Genomic DNA, 21,004 nt, shown 5'->3' on the forward strand with positions numbered 1-21,004 from the left:
ACACCATGAGAGAGAAACTATACAAATACTTTCATTTAACAGCTTATATTTTAAGTTTCATTTTAGTAATACAGACTGACCATATTAAATAATCTTTCTACTGTATCTGTCCCGTTATCAGTTTGAACTGCTCTTTCCTCTGCTTCTTCTGCATCTTCAATGTCTTGTCGTGATGCACTCACCTACATTACAAATGAAATTAAAATAAAGTACATCTTTAAAAAGTTTTAAAAATAAAATTTAAAAAATAAAAATAAAGTTTTCTTTCTGAAATATTACTGTATTTCAAGCAAGAGCTCTTTCTAAGACATATTTAAATAGGTTAGTATACTTTATAGCATTCACATTATACATCACACACTATAAATCTACATAACCATTTCTGCTATCACCTGAATACCATGCCCTATCACAAATATTTCTATTTACATTCTACATTAAGTGTTACCCAATTATGATAGAGCTAATGAAGCTAAATTCTAATTCAAATAGGATTGCAAACATGACCAATGTGGAAATACGTTTAACATGTATAACTTTTATATTGAAATTACTTGCTGTCTTGGGGAAGAGGGAGGGGAGGGAAAAAAATCTGGAATTCAAAATCTTTCAAAAATGAATGCTGAAAGAACTGCGGAGTATAGATGCTGAATGAACCATACTATTTCTTTTGTTTTTGATGCTGATGGTTTTTTCTATTTTGAGGTTTTTTCATCATCGCTCTGATTTTTTCTCTTATAACATGACTAATGCAGAAATAGGATTAATGTTATTATGTGTGTGTGTGTGTGTATATATATATAAAAAACCTATATCAGATTACCTGCTGTCTAGGGTAGGGGGGAGGGAGGGAGAAAAATCTGAAAGCTTGTATAAACAAAAGTTGAGAACTATCTTTACATGTAATGGAAAAAAATAAAATATTTTATTAATTTTTTTAAAAATGAATATTGAAAACTATATTTACATGTAATTGGGAAAAAATAAAATAAAATACTATTAAGAAAAAAACAGGATTGAGATAATTAACATGTCAAATGCTTAAACTGAATTTGAATTTCCAAAGCCATTATTAGATAATTTGTCATTGTTTTGTTTTATCTACAAATTTCGTAATTATGTCAGTACTTTTAGTGTGTGTGTGTGTAAGGCAACTGGGGTTAAGTGACTTGCCCAGGGTCACGTAGCTAATAAGTGTCAATTGTCTGAGGCCAGATTTGAACTCAGGTCCTCCTGACTCCAGGGCCAGTGCTCTGCGCCACCTAGCTGCCCCCAAAGCTATTATTATTATTAGAAAGGAACCCCTAATATTATACATAAAACTAGTTACATACTTCTTACACATATCATTTCTTTTTCTTTGTTTTTGTGGGGCAATGAGGATTAAGTGACTTGCCCAGGGTCACACAGCTGGTAAGTGTCAAGTGTCTGAGGCTGGAATCCACGGCTTTATCCACTGGACCACCTAGCTGCCCCTATACATATCATTTCAATAAAATATATATCCTACCACTTGTGCAATATCTTCTGCAAATACATTCAAAAAGTACCTTTTAAAAATGCAGGAGGGGCGGCTAGGTGGCACAGTTGATAAAGAACCGGCCTTGGATTCAGGAGTACCTGAGTTCAAATCTGGCCTCAGACACTTGACTTACTAGCTGTGTGACCCTGGGCAAGTCACTTAACTCCCATTGCCCAGCAAAAAAAAAAAAAAAAAAAAAAAAAAAAAAGCAGGAAAAAAAAATCAAATGAATCCCGAATATTAACAACAACAAAAAAGAGATAGGAATCAGGAAACACAGAAAATAACAGTAAATTAACAAGCAGCTTAGTTGTAACTTCCCAACACTGGTCTGGCTTCTCCAGCAGATTGTCCCCTGTATACAATCCCCAGTCTTTCACTATCTTTAATATCACTTTTTCTGCTAGATGCTTCCCTATTGCCTATCCTCAAAAAGCCCAACCTCGATCTAGCTATTTTCCTATAGTTACTTAGCTACTGTCCCCTATCTTTTCTCCCTTTGTGGCTAAACTCCTTGGGAAGGCAATCTATAGCAGGGCTTCTTAAACCTTTTCCACTTGTGACTCCTTTTTGCCCAAGAAATTTTTACACGACCCTGGTAGACTGGTATATAAAATAGGTATACAAATCAAACACTTACTGCCAAATTTTTCACAACCCCCACATTTAGTTATGTGACCTCATATGGGGTCACAACCCAGTTTAAGAAGCTTTGATCTTTAGCGAGTGCTTTCAGTTACTTTTCTTTCATTATTTTTAACTCTAGACAGCCTGGTTTCTAACGCTATTCAACCAAAACTTCTCTCTCCAAAGTAACCAATGATCTCTTTTAACTACCAATCTTAATGGCCTTTTCTCCATCCTCATTCTTCTTGGCCTTTCTGCAGCCTGAGATATTGATCATCCTCTTCAGCCTACATTTTTTTCTCTAGGTAACTGAGACAACTACTCTCTCCTGGTTCTCCTACCTATCTGGGCAGTCTTTCTCGGTTTCCTTTGTTGGACTTTGTCCTGGACCCTCTTCTCATCTCCTATATGATTTCATTTGGTGATTTCATCAGCTCCCATGAATTCAATTATTCTCTCAATACATATCACTCTCAGATCTATTTGTCCACCTCTCTCTCCAGTCTCCTTATCTCCAACTGCCTAATAGATATCTTGAACTGGATGTGCCACAGACATCTTAAATGCAATATGTCTAAAACTGAACTCATTATCTTTTCCCCAAAACTCTCTCCTCTTCTAAACTTCCCTATTACTGTCATCCCAATCACCTGTGTTTGAAACTAGATGTCATCCTTACCTACTCATTCTCTTATTTACCTCCTATATCCAATCTGTTGCCCAGGCCTGTCTATCCTACTTTTGAATCCTCTCCCTAATATGCCCCATTCTCTTGTCTGACAATGCTACCAGTCTGGCACAAGCCCTCAAGCCTGGACTATGCAAACAGACTGCTGGTTGGTCCTCTTGCCACAAATTTCTCCTCCCTCCAGTCCATCCTCTACTCAGTTGTAAAAATGATCTTCATGTCCACTCCCCTACACAATCAACTCTGGCTGTTGTCTCTCCCTTCCAGGATCAAATATAAAATATCAAGTTCTCTGGAATTTAAAGCCATTCTCATAACACCCTTACCCTCATTCTATCCGTCCTATACTTACCCCCCGCCCCCAAGTGCTCTGCAATCCAATGACGCTGGCCTCCTGCTTGTTGCTGACATATGATGCCACCTCCCACACATGGGCACTTACACTGTCTGTCCCTCATGACCACAATGCTCACCCTCTTCATCTCTGCTTCCTGGCTTCCACTGATTTCCTCAGGTCCTACCTAAAATCTTACCTTCTACAGGAAGAATTGGCTTTTTCTTATTTTTTTTTCTTTCTAACAAAGGAGGGTTTGAAGCAGAATGAGGGGCAAAGGAAAGAAGGGGTATATCCAGAACTGTCTGCCAACAGGATTTAAAGATTAAAGGTGTCCCTCCAAGGTCTCCATTCACATGCTGTAGAAGAAAAAACCCTAGAGTGCTAACAATTTAAGGATATCTTAACACCAACAACATGTTAAAAATAAAAACTGGAAGTGGGAATTAGATTTTCTAGATTATACATATTTGTTACAAGGGTTTTATTTTCCTTTTCTCTAGGGGGATTGGAATGGAGGGGAGGAAGGAAAATGCTTGGTAATAAAAAAAATTAAAACCATTAAAAAAATTATGGTTGAATACATAAAACTTCTTTTTTTAAAGAACAGTGTTGAAAATTACAACAGATGCAGAGTAAAGTGAGAAGAACCAGAAGAACAATTTATAGATAACAACATCGTATAGACAATCAGCTCTGAAAGACTTAGGAGCTCAAGCAACGACCAACCACTATTCCAAAGGATTCATGATAAAACATACTTTCCATGTCCAAATAGAGAACTGATGGACTCAAGAATGCAGATCAAAAAACATGCTCTTTTCCCTTTTAAAAAAACAAACAAAAACCACAGCTAAAATAGAAATTTGTTTTGCATGATCATACAGGTTTATAGTGGGATTTGTTTTTTTGCCTTTTCAATGGGTGAGGGAGGGGATTGGAGGAAGAGAATTTGGAACCAAAATGAAAAAAGTTCAATTCTGATACAACTTACAATGTGTTAAAACATTTAATAATGAATGGTCGTTTTTTTTGTTTGGGTTTTTTTGCGGGGCAATGAGGGTTAAGTGACTTGCCCAGGGTCACACAGACAGTAAGTGTCAAGTGTCTGAGGCTGGATCCCAACTCAGGTCCTCCTGACTCCAGGGCCGGTTGCTCTATCCACTGCACCACCCAGCTGCCCCAAATGGTTGTATTAATAGTGCAATGTCTAGGAAGTTGCTTCACTTTATAATTTGAATTTTAAACTTCTTATTTCTAATGAGTAAATCAAACCCATTAGTTCAGTTCCATTAGCAGTAATTGAATTCCCAGGGTAAATAGCAGTGGTAGTAGTAGCTATAGTAATAATAGCCAGCAATTATATAGGGCTTTAAGGTTTGCAAAGCAGCTTATGAGCCTAACAATCCTGAAAGGCAGGTGCTATCATTATCCTCATTTTACAGATAATAAAGGACTAAGCTCAGGATCATAAGAGTAATTAAGGCCACATCTGAACTCAGGCTTTCCTGACTCCTGGTCTAGTATTCTATCTACACTGTGCCACCTAGATACCTGAAGGATCTGCTTTCATCAGAGTAGGAACACAGACTCAGTAGATGGTGTTTGAGTTGCTGTTACATTTTGCTTTGACTCATCAAGTCATTTCCCAGCAACCCTCTATAATCCCCCTTCCTCCAGCCCTGCAGATCTTCCTACAGAAAAAGTTAAACCAAACTATTTAGAAGAGTGACTTCAATGCACAGTCATGACACTTTCGGGTTTTGTCACTTAGTGTTTTAAAAAGATAACACTGTATATTGTTAATGTTGATTTCACTTACATTATTGTAGTCATCTGTACATGATTCTTTAGTGTAACATTCCTTTGATTCCACATTCTTCACCTTACATGATTTCATACCAATCTTTCTACATTTCTCTGAATTCTTTGTAGTTGTCTTTTTCCTTTCCAGACCCATGACTTAATAGTATAAAGAACTCCTAGTAATACGTCCTCTACCAATGCAGATCTGTAATTATTTTTAATATCTTTAGAGAATTGCCTGAAGCACTTAGAGGTTTAAATGACTTGCCAAGAGTGCACCAGCCAGTCTTCTATCCATTATGTCACATTAGTTTTCATTTATTATTCCTTACTGAACAGGAGTTCTTCCTCTGAAAATGGCTATTCTTTTGATTAGCTACAAGGAAATATGTGGTGCTATGTGTCTTCCATTTAGCTGGGCTGTTCTTTGGACAAAAGACATTCGGCCCTTCATCAGGTCTTTATCTGAAGCCTTTGTCGGCTGGCAGGACCTGCCAGAAATTGCAGCTGTTGGATAACCTTCAAGAAACTAAGGTCTCCTTCACACCAAAGTATATAACATTAGAATATGGGAACGTGACACAAGGCACTAAACTAGGCACTAAAATGTTCTTGGCTGGGCAAATACTTAGCAGTGATTTAATCAACCATCTGCTTCCAACAAGGAACTCTGAGAAGTGTAAGACTGCTAGTAACTAATTATAACAATAAACTGTTCAACACTTACATCCATTCTGAGTAGCTTTTCAACAAGAAGTTCCAAAATTTCAGCTTGCAAGGATGGAAAATACACACTAATCCTTAACAGATTATGGACATAGCATTCCTAAAAAATAGAAGCATTAAGAAGTCCGAATAAGTATAAATTTACACTTCACAACAATCTAAATAAAATAACCAATATTTCTATTAATTTCCAGGATTTAAGAATTGAACTATAAAAATGGAGGAGACTACACATGAAGCTTATAAGGGACCACTGCCATGCTGATCCCCTTGATGTTTCAGAGAAAACTACTTGGCAATATTAAGGATTTACCTAGACCAAACGACAATAAAGTTGTGTCACTTTCATGTCAAAAATCTCTATCGTCAATTGCCTATTGAATTATGCTTAAATTCTGCTGCCTAGCATCCAAGGCTTTTTACAATCTACCATGCTCTACCCTTCTAGCCTTACTGTATTTCTCCTTTGGTCTAACTGGACTTTGACCTCTGCTATCTTATCCCTCTAGTGTACTTTAAGCTCCTTGAGAACAGAGAATATTTTACACACACCTGCTATCTCCCCTTGTCAATGCTCTCAAAGCAGTAGGCAGTTAGTAAATGCTGTTCTTGTTGCTGATATACACTAACATCAATGTGCAGCAGCTTTCAATAATTACTATAATGTATAAACATGATGTATAAACATCAGCCCTCTAAAAATATCTGAAAGATATTGACCCTGCTATATGAGTAATAAGGAATATGAAGATTAGAAGTTTTATTCTTAGTCAAGATGATGCTAGAAAAGGAATGTAGGAATCTTAGACTAAGAACATTATCATAACAATAACTAGTTTATGCAAATAAAATATACAAAAATAATATAAAAATCTAAAATCTTACAAGATGCTGAGTTTCCCCACTATAATGCTATCCAAAGGATTCTTACCAAAGTTCTCTCTGATTTTCGAATAAAAGGAAATTTTTCCACAAGTATTGGCATGAGAAACCACGGTGTACTGTAAGTAGAGAGTCAGGATTAGTAAAATTTTTTAAATGATCATCAATTTCAAACTTCATGAGCTGGAATTTCTAGTCTTAATTCCAGGGAGCACAAGGATATGATTATATAATCCCCGCCCCCCCCCCCAGTTAAAAAGGTTTGCAACATTCTAGAAAAAAAAGCTTTCTAGATTTAGAGGAAATTATGTAAACCAAGAAAACAAATTAGTGTATACAGTGCCTACAACTATAAATGCTCTCAATTCATATTGTATATTTTACTGAGGGTTTTAATCCATATAATATTTATCTTTGTTGAGAGGCTCATAATAAAAAACAATCTTCCCCTTTGCCATTCTGCCTCAGCTGCCCCTCATGCCGCTACATTTCTTAGTACCTGGGGCCTCTGAACTCTGGAACATCCACTGAACCCTGAAATATTCCTCTTTTAGACTGGTCCCTATTTCCCAATAGCGAGGTCCTACTGGGGCCTCCATTTGGCAGAGGGGCCAGGTGCATCAACTTTCCTTTCCTCTCTCAGCTCTGAGGCTCTGCTTCCTGATTTCTGGCCTTTCCCTTCCTCTCCACACAAACAATTTTTTCCTCTCTCTTCCCCGTTACAATATAAGTGCTTCAAGGGCAGGGGCTGTCTCTTTTTTTATTTGTACCACCAGTAATGAGCACAATGCCTGGCACATAATAAGTACTTAATCAATGCTTTTTGCCTTGTCTTAAAAACAGAAAACATGTAGTTCTGGAATCAGTTAAACTCTAAAGAGTTTTCATTTTCCTCAATGAGTTTAATTAATGCTTCAGGTCAAAATCAAGTTAATTAGTAATACTAGAATTCCCAAGCATGAAATATTAGAGAAAATTAGGCAAACATTTTGAGCACATGATTTATATAATTATAAAAAAATGACCGTTTACTTGGATAACTAATATACTGCTGCTTGATAGGGATATTAAGTTTGCTGAAAATAAATGAAAATGTGAATTATGAAATTTCAGATAGAAAATAATGTAATTTCTAAAAAATGCTAAAATATTTTTTCTTAAACTGGCAAATAGCATCCTTATACTACATAACCTCTCCATTTTCATTACCAAAACCAGTTTAGACTTAGAAACATGAAACACCACATTTCTTATATTAAGTGAAACAAAAAGTGAAAGCAAAATTAGAACATATATGGACTAACTAAATATACTGCTTACATTGAAATATACAAAGTTTAAAAACATGCTTTGGGGGCAGCTAGGTGGTGCAGTGGATAAAGCACTGGCCCTGGAGTCAGGAGGACCTGAGTTCAAATCCAACCTCAGATACTTAACACTTACTAGCTTTGTGACCCTGGGCAAGTCACTTAACCCTCACTGCCCCACCAAAAACAAAAACAAACAAAAAAACCCCATGCTTTGATTAAATCACCAGAAATAACAATTGTCTACTGAGCTTTAAAAAAGAATAAAATGCCACAATTTTTTTTTTAATGAGAAAAGAAGAAAATATACTCACGAGGGGACATATCTTGCAATTAACTGTAAGGCTCTATGACATGTGTCAAAATTTGCAGGAAGATCTACAAAGTGTGAGAACAAAATAGTACCTGTTCAGCTTTACAAATATTTACTTAAGGACGGTCAGAAGCACACCACTTTTGAGGAGGGGCAGGGTGAAAGGAGATGGAGAATAGAGTAAATGGCATGAGGAGGGAATAGGATGGAGGGAAATACAGTTAACAATAGTAACTGAAAAAACTTTTGAAGCATTTGTCTGATAAAGGCCTCATTTCACAAACATATAGAGAACTGAGTCAAATTTATTAAACTAAGAACCACTCCCCAACTTATAAATGATCAAAAGAATAGTTTTTATGAGGAGGGATAGGGTGAAAGAAGATAGAAAGGGTTCAAAACCAGCCTCAGACACTTAACCCTTACTAGCTATGTGCCAGGCAAGTCACTTAACCCCAATTACCTCACCAAAAAGAAAAGAAAAAAAAAAAAAGAAATCGTACACAGTAACAGCAACATTGTACAATGATCAACTATGATAGACTTAGCTCCTCTCAGCAATACTATGATCAAAGACAATTCTAGAAGACTCACGATGGAAAATGCTTTCTACATCCAGAGCGAGAACTATGGAGAATGAATGAAAATTGTAGCATACTATTTTCACTTTTTTTGGTTTTGTTTTTTTCTTTCTCATAGTTTTCCCCTTTTTTTCTGAGTCTTCTTTCACAACATGACTAATGTGGAAATTTAACATGATTGTACATGTATGACCTGTATCAAATTGCTTGCTGTCTTAGGGAGGAAGAAAAATGTGGAACTTAAAATCTTATAAAAATGAATGTTGAAAACTACCTTTACATGTAGTTGGAAAAAAATAAAATAGAATTGAGGGGAAAAAAAAGGTAAGCCAAACAGAACATAATATCCTATCAGACAGATCATCAAAGCCTGCTGCTTTACTTTCTAAATCTAACCATGGAATTTCTAATACAATTTACCTCATGTTACACAGTCTAAAAGGGTTGTTTTTGGGTTTTTTTAATTTTAGTTGTATTTTAGGACTTACTATCATCTTCATCATCCGAATCTGATATAGTCATATCACCTTCTTTAATGATTACTCGAGCTGTTAGGAAAAAAAAATTAAAAGTGGTCTGTTATTTTTTATATTGCCTTGATATAGCTGCTTGGACAAACTCATATATTGCTAAATAAAATTAGAAAAGCATTTTGTAAAAAGCTGTTTTTAAACTATAATTTAAAAACCTAGCATTTGGTTAAATTAATATATCAATATTTTCTCAGAATGTAAGATAAAAGCCCATCAAAAAGTAAATTACTTTGTAGTTAACTACTAAAGTGTATTAACAATATACAAGTAGTAGTTCCCAACATATAAGACACCTCCATTTACAAGTAACTGCTTACAAATATGCATCTCTATCTACTCATGTCACTACTGACCCAAAAGCTATAAAGGGGGAAAAAAGTGAAGTTTTAAGTGAATCTTTAGGTTTAGAAGAGGATGGGGAGAAGATGTGAAAGGTAATAATGTGTATGGGAAATCAAGTCCCAGATTAGCCCCAAATGCCTCAGGGGTGGCTGTCTTGTCCTTCATCTATTACCAAATCAAGATTATTAGATTATAAATTCTTTGGAATTTTGACATTATTAATTTCTGTATCTTTTAGCAATTAAACACAACTTTTAAATTGAACACTTTTGGGGGCAGCTAGATGGCACAGTAGATAAAGTACTGTGCCTAGATTTAGGAGGACCTGAATTCAAATTCGGTTTCAGACACTTGACACGTACTAGCTGTGTGACCCTGGGTAAGTCACTTAACCCTCACTGCCCCACACACAAAAAAAATAAATTGAAGACTTTTTGCTCTTTGTGAATGCTTCTATGAATTATGAAATATCACAGAGCCTTACATAGAGCCACCAGTAGGAATCTTAATCAAAAATATCCCCTACCTCTTGAAAATGTTTCTTATTTAGACTGACACCCAGTTAAAGAATGGATTGTCAAATGTGAATTACTTTAACAAAACTGCTTTCCTAACATCTAGCCAATCTCAACCTCATCTCAGGAAATGGAAATTTTGATTAAGAAGAGTTAAATAATTCTGGATAAATGAAAAGTTAGCCATCTACGTTTCAAAGTAGGAGTACTTAGGGAAACATGACACAGTGAAGGTTGAGGAGACAACACATGGAGCAAGGAACAGAAAAAGAAGTAGAAAATAGCAAACTTTACTTATTTCAAAATTATATCTAGGGCCAGCTACAGACTCAAGAAATGGGGGAGGGAAATACTTCTTATTCTTCCTACAACTGCTGACTCCCCGGACTCAGAACTCGGGCTAGTCCTTTACTTTGGCTACATTATGACTTTTGTGGCTCATAATGGAAATCTAGCCACAAAATAGAACATTGTTTCCATGGGGAAAAATAAAAAGTAGGCTGTTTCAAGTAAAACTTTTGGAACATATTTTTTTCCACAAATTGGATACTACCATGACTGCATACCGTGCTTTGTACTTCAATGGAAATTAGCAAGTAATCAGTTTATTATTATCTAATTTGAACACTCTCCTTGGATTCAAATAAATATTCCTCTCATACTAATTCACCATTTTACTAAAATTGTTTTTGTTAATTACTACTTATGAATACACCAAATAATTTCTCTTTCACTTACATTCATTTTGGAACATTTTATCAGAAAGCAAATCATGTTTTCTAATATGGAAAATTATGTCATTACAGGTCATTCTAGGTCAAGGACTTAGTATCACATAAATCCAACAGTATCACAAAAACAAAACCATACATACATAAATATACACACACATATAAAATAAAAAACACAGAGACTGATTATACAAGGAGCCTAATGATGTAATATAGAAGAAATACATAAATTTGACTAAGCTTTATTACTGTTAAAACTTAGGACTTTTTAGTAATGATTTAAATGGTCCAAGTCTCTTAAGAGAGATGTCTAAGAAATTTTAACTTGGTATCTTCATTTCCTTGAGAAATTTCCTTATAGCCAACAATTAGTCATGTAATGATCTCTGAGCTATCTCAAAGTCTTTAGTAAACATCCAATATTTGTTTACTGTCAATGATGTTAGTATTTCTCTAGCCAAAAAGCAGCTTTAAAAAGGAAAAGTTGATATTCTGAAAAGCATTTTGCAACTACAATTTTTAAAAAGTGATTAAAATGCCCATATCCCTAGAATTAGAGATCCCACTGCCAGGCATGTACCTCCCCCAAAACGTCAAAGAGTAAAAGGCTCCATGTATACCAAAATATGAATAGCAGCATTTTTTTTTGTAATAACAAAGAATTTGAAACAAAGCAAATGCCACTGACTGGAGAACTACATAAATTATGGTACATGAATACAACACAAAATTAGACAGTTCAAAAAATTTCACTGTAATGGAACTGACATGAAGCAAAGGCTTGTTTTTAGGGGGACAATGAGAAAGGGGAGAAATTGTGATAGAAGAGGAGGATGTTGTCTTGTGATTTCAACTCTCAATGTAGAAAATTTCCTTCATTAATATAGTAACTGTGGGGCAGCTAGGTGACTCAGTGGATAAAGCACCGGCCCTGGATTCAGAAGGACAGGAGTTCAAATCTGGCCTCAGACACTTGACACTTACTAGCTGTGTGACCCTGAGCAAGTCACTTAACCTTCATTGCCCCACAAAACAAAACAAATATATAGTAACTGTAACTGATAGTTTTAGAAAGTTTCCTGAGGCACTGAGAAGTCAGCTTTTACTGAGTGCTAACTGGGCTAAGAAATGAGAATACAAAGAAAAGTCAGGGGTACTTAAACTCACATTCCAATGGGGGAAGACAAACATGAAAATAATTAGAAACTTACAAGATATTCACAGAGTAGATGGGAGGGTGATGTGTACATGGTCTCATAGCTAATATATGTCTGAGAATTAATTTGACGGCAGATATTCTTGACCTTAAGGCCAACAATCTATTATGCCACAGTACCTCACTCGAGGCTAATACTCTAACCAGTACTTGCAGCCAAAACATACAATAACATATTCAGTGGCTATTAATTTTAAAGATGTGAGTATTGTTTTAAAAGTTTATCTAAGATGATTTTATAAGAAGTAACAAGGTATAAAAGGAAAATTGAGGCAAGGAGAGAGCATACACTTACAAGGTATAAAATGAGAAACAATCATGCTGAGACACGGTCTAAGATAGACAGTCTGTGCTGAAACGAGATTGCCAAGAAAAGCCAAATATTCTTCCAATACTTCTTGGCTCCTTTGTAGCCATGGCAATTTCTAGTTTGAAGAAGGGGAGAAAATGGCATTTAGTTCATCCAAGGTTCACATCTTTTATTTAATATTTTTTTTCCATGAGTTCCAAATTCTCTCCCTTCCTCCCCCCCCCAAATTGAGAAAGAAAGCAATTTGATATAGGTTTTATGTGTGGTCATGTGAAAACATATTTCCATGTTAGTTAAGTTGGTTCACATCTCTTTTAAAGATCGAACTACTAGTCACTGAAAACAGTGTCCAGATAGTACATACCAACAAAATGCTGATAAGCTGTTCAAAGTCTTTTGTCAAGTATGTGACTGAATTTCGAAACTCTAATAGCCAGTTAATGATCTGGGCATCCTGAAATTCAACAAATAAAAATGTCTAAGAAAAAATGTTTCCAAAACATAATTTTTTTTTCAAAACATAAATTCTCAAATAGGTACAAAATAACATAATAATCAAAGGTAAGGTGGTGACATTTTAAGAGTAACAATATTCATGAATTAGAAACAAGTTCTCATTGCATTTAGAGACCTGCAAAAAGAAATGACACTAAAAACTTTCAGTTTAATTATAAAAAAGGTAAGGAAGATATTTTTTTGAGTTGAATATGAAGGGATGATTATTTTATCTTTCCTTAATAGTATTTTTTCCAGTTACATGTAAAGATAGTTTTCAACATTCATTTTTATAAAATTTTGAGTTCCAAATTTTTGTCCCTCACCTCCCCCCTCCCAAAGAAAACAAGCAATCTGATATAAGTTATATATATATACACACACACACACAATCACATTAAACTTATTAGTCAAGTTGTGAAAGAAGAATCAGAACAAAAGGGAAAAACCTCAAAAAACAACAAAAGAAAAAGTAAAAATAGTATGGTTCAAGTTGCATTGATTCCACAGATCTTTTTCTGGATGTGGAGAGCACTTCCTATCATGAATCCTTTGGAGATATCTTGGATCATTGTATAGCTGAGAAAAACAAAGTCTATCACAGCTGATCATCACACAGTGTTTGCTGTTATTGTGTACAATGTTCTCCTAGTTCTGCTCACTTCAACTCTTCATCAGTACATTTAAGTCTTTCCCAGTTTTTCTGAAATTTGCCTACTCATCATTTCTTAAAGCACAATAGTATTCCATTACACTCATATACTACAACTTGTTCAGCCATTCCCCAATTGATGAGCATCTCTGCAATTTCCAATTCTTTGCCACCATAAAGAGATGCTATAAATATTTTTGTACATGTGGGTGGTGAGGAAGATTCTTAAGTAAGCATCTCTATCACAGCTATTTTTCCTGTATTTGAATTTATATAATTTTTAAAAACAAATTCCTTTCAGTCACAGATTTTTTTTTCAAAACAAACTGAAACCAGAAAATTCAACAGCAAAGAATTCAGCCATTCAGGAATTATACAAATCTTTATTTAAATAATGAGCAACATAGCCTATTGTGGGAAAAGGGAGCAGAGAGTGCAAATTTTTTTGATAAAAAAACAGCATGAACCGTTTTAATTTCTAAGACAAAGTTGATTAGGATCCTGTTTACATTTGTCCATAATTAGGTAGCAAAAGTATCACATTTTAAACTCATCCATTAAATATTTTTAAGTGTCTATAATACGTAATGCAAAGTTGTTGCAATCTCAAATAAAAATCCTAAAGCAAATTGCCTACATTTTTCTCTGAATTCAAATTTGTACACAAAACATGTTAATATTATCAGAAGCAGTTTCACAAGGACTTTTCCATGATCTATTTTTAGAAACAGAGGCACATTCCAAGAAAATAGAATAATAGGGAAAATTCCCCCCCATAACAACATATTTCATGGGCATGTAGTGAAGTATTATGGCTACAAATATAGTCTAATTTTCATACGTTCTAAATTTACATGTAATGCATGTAAATGACGTTTAGAAAACTGAATCAAAGAAAGGTAACGTCCCTCAAGCTTTGCCCTTAGCAGGTACTTAATAAACATGTACAGACTGTTAATTCATTGTCTAAAATATTGAGTACCACTACTTCATTCTATTTAAGGTTTGGCTTTATGATTTAGTTTCATATATTTAGAGCTGGAAGGAGCCTTAGAGCCCTTACATTCCTGAGGAAACTAAAACCCAAAGAGGATTAAGTGACTTGTCTAAGGTCACATATGAAGTAGCAAATTAGAATTATGTCTCAGGTCCTCTGACTGCAAATCCAGCTCTTGATGGCATTCTCCCTTCTCCATTTGATACTTACTGTTTGTAATGATAACATCAGAGGAAAGGGGATGGGAGAGGGAAGTAGACAAGTGAAGGTGTGTTAAATTATTAGATGGTGTCAAAACAGAAAGAGGATAATAACCCATCATTATTTGAGCATGCCTGGGTTCAAAGCAACCTTGCAACCACACACTGGGGATAGCTAGTTGGAGGCTTTCTGGGAAACGAGATTCTTTGTAAACCTAACTGTCCTATAGGTGAACTGAATCCATAAACTTGTCTTAATTATTGGTTCACTTATTTGAGGCTAATGCTCTATTCAAAAACTATGCCAAAGAGCTCAAAGACCTTCAAAACAAACCCTAACATCATAACATTAAAAGAATGTTTTAACAGTTTTTAAAAATGGATACAACTTTCCTAATTATCAAAAGTAATATTACATTTTTAATAAAAATTAAGCGGGGCAGCTAGATGGCGCAGGTCCTGGATTCAGGAGTACCTGAGTTCAAATCCAGCCTCAGACACTTAACACTTACTAGCTGTGCGACCCTGGGCAAGTCACTTAACCCCCATTGCCCCGCAAAAAAATAAAAATAAAAATAAAAATAAAAAAACTAAGCATCCACAACCTACAAGGTACTGTCCTAGGTTCCAAAGGCACTCAAAGTTTGGTGGGATTTTTTTGGAAAACTGCTTTCCAGAATGGCTAGTTTTTAAAATTTGCATTTCTCTAATTATTAGTGATTTGAGTATATTTTTCATATGTGTAATGACAACTTGGATTTCTTCCTCTGAAAACTGCCTGTTTATGCCATTTGACAATTTAACAATTGAGGAATGGCTCGTGCTCTTATATATCTAACTCAATTTTCTATAAATCCTAGAAAAGACCCTCCACCCCCTTTATCTGCTTCTCTTTTAATTTCGCTGAATTGGTTTTGTTCGTGCAAAAATGGTTTAATTTGTTAAATTATTAGTTTGTTTAATCAAAACCAAGCATTCTTTTGTATTATGCATTGGCCCCCCCCCCCCCCCCCCGCAAGCACAATGAGGGTTAAGTGACTTGCCCAGGGTCACACAGCTAGTAAGTGTCAAGTGTCTGCCTGAGGCTGGATTTGAACTCAGGAACTCCTGAATCCAGGGCCGGTGCTTTATCCACTTCGCCACCTAGCCGCCCCCCCAACATTCTTTAAAGAAACTTAACTAGAGAGATATTTAGTGCTCCTGGTTGTGCTATTCCTATATTATATATTGTAAGTGATGATATTATTTTATAGATTTAACATGATTCCAATCATACTACCAAGGGGACTACTTTATACAGCAAGACAAAAACACAACAAAACTCAATTAGAGGACAAAAGATAAAAAATCTCAAAGGTAACAAAAGAGAAATGAAGAGGGAACTGAACTTCTAGACCACACATTATACCCTAAAGCAGTCATCTGCACAATAATTTGGTACTAGCTGAAAAACAGATCAGTGGAATAGTTCAGATATAGGAAAAATCAGTAATAATTAAACTTAATGACCTAAAGTTCAATGAACTTGAGAACATAAATTACTTAAGAACTCCTGATTTAACAAGAACTCCTAGAAAAATGGAAAACAGTTTGTCAGAAATGAGACTGAGATGAGCATCTTATACTATATACCAGAATAACCTCAAAATAGATACCTGGGGGCAGCCAGGTGTCGAAGTAGATAGAGCACTGGCCCTGAATTCAGGAGGACCTGAGTTCGAATCCAGCATCAGATACTTGACACTTACCAGCTGTGTGACCCTGGGCAAGTCACTTAACCCTCATTGCCCCGAAAAAAGAAAAAACAAAACAAAACCTGACCTAAATAGTAAATGTCAATATTTAAAATATTATTAAAAACAAAATTGAAGAGCTTCATAATAGGACTCAGAAATTCCATCAGGAGGAAGGGAAGACATGAAGGAAATGGTACCTGAACTAGGTCCTGAAGGATTGGATGGAGTTCCAAATATGGATAGGACATGAATGCATTTCAAATATAAAGTACCAAAAGAAAAAGGAATCCAAGAAAGAAAAACAAGTTTGGGGAATCTTAAGCATGATGGTTTGGTTAGAGGAGAAGGCACATTTGGCTAATGCACTGAATGCATGAAGATGTTCTGTAAACCATAAAGCACTATGCAAATGTACTTAATATTGTTAAGACAAAATAGGTTTGAGCCCTGTGTTATTTAAATTTCTAAATGTAGGTTGTAATCTGTCCCCCAGTTTTGGGGGAAACTGACTAAAATCACTGATGAGTTTAGGTTTTTAAGGGTTTATTGAAAGATAGTAAAAGAAAGAGAAAGATTGAGAACAGAATTCCTACAACCTGGCAATCCTATCTTTCCTCAACTCCTCTGTGAAGTCCTCTACTACCAACTCAATGTCAGGAACCAAAAGAGAGCGAGCCCCCTGCACAGGCTCAGCTTCCTCCTTCCTGTCCCCTCCCAGAAATGGGAGGCTCCTCAAGCCGATTGGTTGACTAGGTCGGAAGGTGGTCAAAGTTGTCAGCTTCTAAGAACCAAGCTTTCTTAAGTATTCTTAAGTACCAGCCAGATGTGCTTACAACTAGGAGTCAATAATCCAGTCAGCCCATTTATCCAATTCAATCAGTTTAAATCTCCAGGTGGGTTCCTAAGTATCTGCTAAATCCATTACCTTAACACAGCTCTTAAAGAACTTGAATGAGTTTCAACTATTCAAAAGGCAATCAAGAAGAACCAATTTATCAAGTGAACAACATGACTAGAGTTGTGAATGAGGACGATTACTACAGAAAGGGTTTATTGGTCAGTAAACTATTGTATTACTCCAGATATAATAGATCTCTTATATAATACCTTACCTTTATGTCTGGATCAGATAATTGATGCTTCAGCAACTCAAAATCATTTGTATCACCCTTAAGAAGAAAAAACAAAGAGGGAAGGGTTATACTTGTAGTATCCTACCAAAGAATCAGACATAATACAATAACATAGCATTCTTAGAATCGATTGGTTTATAAAAACACTATGATGGTTAATTCAATGCCCTATGATGAATGAAGGGGAAGACTGATTGTCTCCTTCCAAAATATGACAGACACTGTATTTTATTGTTTTTTTTTGTGAGGCAATTGGGGTTAAGTGACTTGCCCAGGGTCACACAGCTAGTAAGTGTCAAGTGTCTGAGACCAGATTTGAACTCAGGTCCTCCTGAATCCAGGGTTGGTGCTCTATCCACTGTACCACCTCGCTACCCCCCAGACACTGTATTTTAAATCAGATGTGATCCTTCAAATACCCAGATGATATCTTTGGCTTTTAAACTTTTGAAAATTTTCATTTGAATATGGCTATGTCTTGTCTTACATTCTTTACGTTTCCAAAATTTACAATAAAACTGCTATGTGAAGCTCTAATTCAGAAGGAGGTACAATATTAAACTTTCCTATCCTTGCCTGGAACTATTCTATTGCTTCTCCTTTCCATCAAGAATGGTACCACTGTCAAACAAATATATAACCTTTTTTCATAAAGACTATGGACTCCTCAAAATGTTTTTAGATGAACAAAACAAAAGACATACTATTACAAAGGAAATCACAGGTTAATGAAAATAAAGATCTAATTTTTTACCTATCCAAGTTTACAGACCCCCTGATATCTATCCATGGGTAGCAGAAAACCCTTCTGCTAAAATAAATATTTTGTTTGCATTAATAAAAGGCTTAATTCCAGCAAAGAATTAGCCTGTTCCTTAATTTACAGTTGCCAGGTATTATCTTTTTTTCTTTTTTGTGGGGCAATGAGGGTTAAGTGACTTGCCCAAGGTCACACAGCTAGTGTCAAGTGTCTGAGGCCGGATTTGAACTCAGGTCCTCTTGAATCCAGGGCCAGTGCTTTATCCACTGTGCCACCTAGCTGCCCCCAACATTTTCTAATGAAATAAAAAATTGATATCATACTCTATTTTGACAACTAATATATATAGATACTTTAACAAAATGTTACACTAGACAGAATGTCAACTAAAAATGCAACCACCAAGAAAATTGCCTGTTTGTAGCTGAAGTAACCTGAAAGTAGGCCAAATTAAAATACCACAAACTACTACTTTTTTACCTTTTTGTATTTTATCAAGATGTCTGTCACAGTCCCCCCAAACCGAACAGTTTTTCTTGGTGGAGAACTGAGGAAGTCCTTCTCCAATGCAAGCATATCTGAAATTCTAAAAAGCAAAAATCCAAGACATTAAGGCACTGAAATAGAGAACAATGCAGCCCATTAAAAAGCCAAAGCATTTTCATTAATTTCACTTCCTCATGAAATAACACCTAAATTAAAAAAAAACAAGAAAAGGCAATTTAAAGAAAGAAAACAAAAATAAGTCATTCAAATTTTTTTTAAAAATTGAATTCTTTTAGTAAAGAATGAATTATTTTAAAGGAAAAGAAAGCCTGTTGCATTTTCTTTGCAAGTCTAGGCAACTCTCCAAGGCTTTAAATTGTAGAAAAGTGCCAACCTGCATAGGTGAAGGGGAAATTTCAATAAATTAATATTTCTAATGCCCCTAGTATGTGTTAGGAACTATGCTAACCCCTGGATTTCTCATCTGGGAAGTTCTCTATATGTATTAAATCACAAGTACAGTTGCTATCATGTGTGTGTAAATACACATATATATGAACACACATATACACACACACCTAAACGAGATTAGAATCTCTGTGGGGGACAACATATAGAAGTTTACACACACATATACATTTTGTAGATAGGGTATGATTTTATTAATAAATAGCATGTTGGTTTCAGTGATAACTGTTCAAACATTAAGTTCTATTACAGAACATAAGTGAGCTTCTGGCTTCAACACTGCGCTAAATACTTCTTGTTGTTCAGTCAGGTCCTACTTTTCCTGACTCCATTTGGGGTTTTCTGGGCAAAGATACTGGAGTCATTTGTCATTTCCTTCTCCAGCTCATTTTACAGATGAGGAAACTGAGGCAAACAGGGTTAGGTCACTTGCCCAGGGTCAGCTAGAAAGTGTCTGAAGCCGGATTGTCATTCAGGAACATGGTCTTCCTTGATTCCAGGACCGGCACTGTACCACCTAGCTGCCCTATATTTAAATACTACGGCACAGCAAATATGCGCATAAAAATATTTTCCATTTTCATGCACAGAGGCCAAGCTGAAACCCTGTTTATAAAACATCGTGATCAATTGTAATCCCTTTCCGATGCTTCATATTCATATACATACGTGTATGTACTTATAACACGTAAGTGTGTGTATACTTGTATATGCTGTCTCCCCAGAGAGACTAGAAGTTCGCTGAGGGAATTTCATTTGAAATCGAGGGTAGACTTCGTTTTTATCTTTTCATCCCTAGCGCCCAGCAAAGCAGCCGAACAATGGAACCGGAACTTTAATCGATGCCTTCTAATTCAAGGCAGATCAACGGCCTTTTGGGGGATCGGATTTAGAGGCGGAGTCACCAGGGTCGGTCAGAAGAGAAGCCGGGACACTAGGCGTTAGGGGCTTGTGAAGGCTGGGCCGCCCTCCCCGCGCCCCCCCACTCTGGGGAAGTGACTCAAAGACTTAAACCTGTTGGCCAGCCCCCAAGGCTCCCGCACTAATCCAAAGTCTCTGGGTCAAAGGCCGCCGTTTCACCCGCAGGTCCAGTCGGGCTCGGCCCGGCACCCTACACGGACCTCCCCCGCCACCTAGCCCGATGCCCCCGTTCAGGCCTGGCAGAGCATCCCCACCCCCCTACCCCCGGCAAGAAGGAAAAGCGGTACCCAACCCCTTACCCGGCCCTCGAAGCCCCTGAAACCTTGACGGCGGAGCCCGGGGCTGGTGCGGCGGTGGCTGCGGCCCCATTTCGGGGAAGCCGCGTGTGGAGCAACGGGGCCGCCATGGGAACAGCTGAGCGCTACTACTCTTTGCCCCGGAAGTGGTGTTTGGCTCGTAGCGGCCCGAACTCGGAACTTGACTTACTAAACTCCTCCCCTTCCACGTGTTCCCAGCCAGTCCGAGAAGCCACAACGGGGAGCCTTCGAGAGAATGCGGTCCTCCGGGGCTAGAGCGTCGCCTTCGCCTAGGCCCGGCCCACGCGGTGAGGCGCAAGGAGGTGACGGCGCTTCTCTGGCTGGTGGGGCCGACAAGCACGGTCCGGGGGATGGGGGTGGATTGATTGGCCGAGGGCGGGGCGATGAGGGCTCAGCTCCCTGGGGA

At 36.7% G+C, this 21,004-nt stretch overlaps 1 protein-coding gene across 1 annotated transcript in view; it reads right to left on the reverse strand.

Moving 5' to 3' along the window:
* The window catches only part of RRN3 (RRN3 homolog, RNA polymerase I transcription factor), a 32,563-nt gene extending 11,810 nt beyond the window's left edge, over window positions 1-20,753 (reverse strand). The window contains exons 1-10 of the mRNA XM_043977376.1: window positions 20,581-20,753; window positions 18,887-18,992; window positions 17,626-17,682; window positions 12,798-12,887; window positions 12,419-12,548; window positions 9,275-9,334; window positions 8,207-8,270; window positions 6,635-6,704; window positions 5,705-5,803; window positions 81-182 (exon numbers count right to left, since the gene is read on the reverse strand). Of these exons, the coding sequence (XP_043833311.1) occupies window positions 81-182; window positions 5,705-5,803; window positions 6,635-6,704; window positions 8,207-8,270; window positions 9,275-9,334; window positions 12,419-12,548; window positions 12,798-12,887; window positions 17,626-17,682; window positions 18,887-18,992; window positions 20,581-20,687 (885 nt within the window). The 5' untranslated portion in view covers window positions 20,688-20,753. The remainder of the gene's footprint in view (window positions 1-80; window positions 183-5,704; window positions 5,804-6,634; window positions 6,705-8,206; window positions 8,271-9,274; window positions 9,335-12,418; window positions 12,549-12,797; window positions 12,888-17,625; window positions 17,683-18,886; window positions 18,993-20,580) is intronic.
* Window positions 20,754-21,004: the final 251 nt, after the last annotated feature.

This window comes from Dromiciops gliroides, chromosome 1, assembly GCF_019393635.1.
Source record: "Dromiciops gliroides isolate mDroGli1 chromosome 1, mDroGli1.pri, whole genome shotgun sequence".
Taxonomy (NCBI): domain Eukaryota; kingdom Metazoa; phylum Chordata; class Mammalia; order Microbiotheria; family Microbiotheriidae; genus Dromiciops; species Dromiciops gliroides.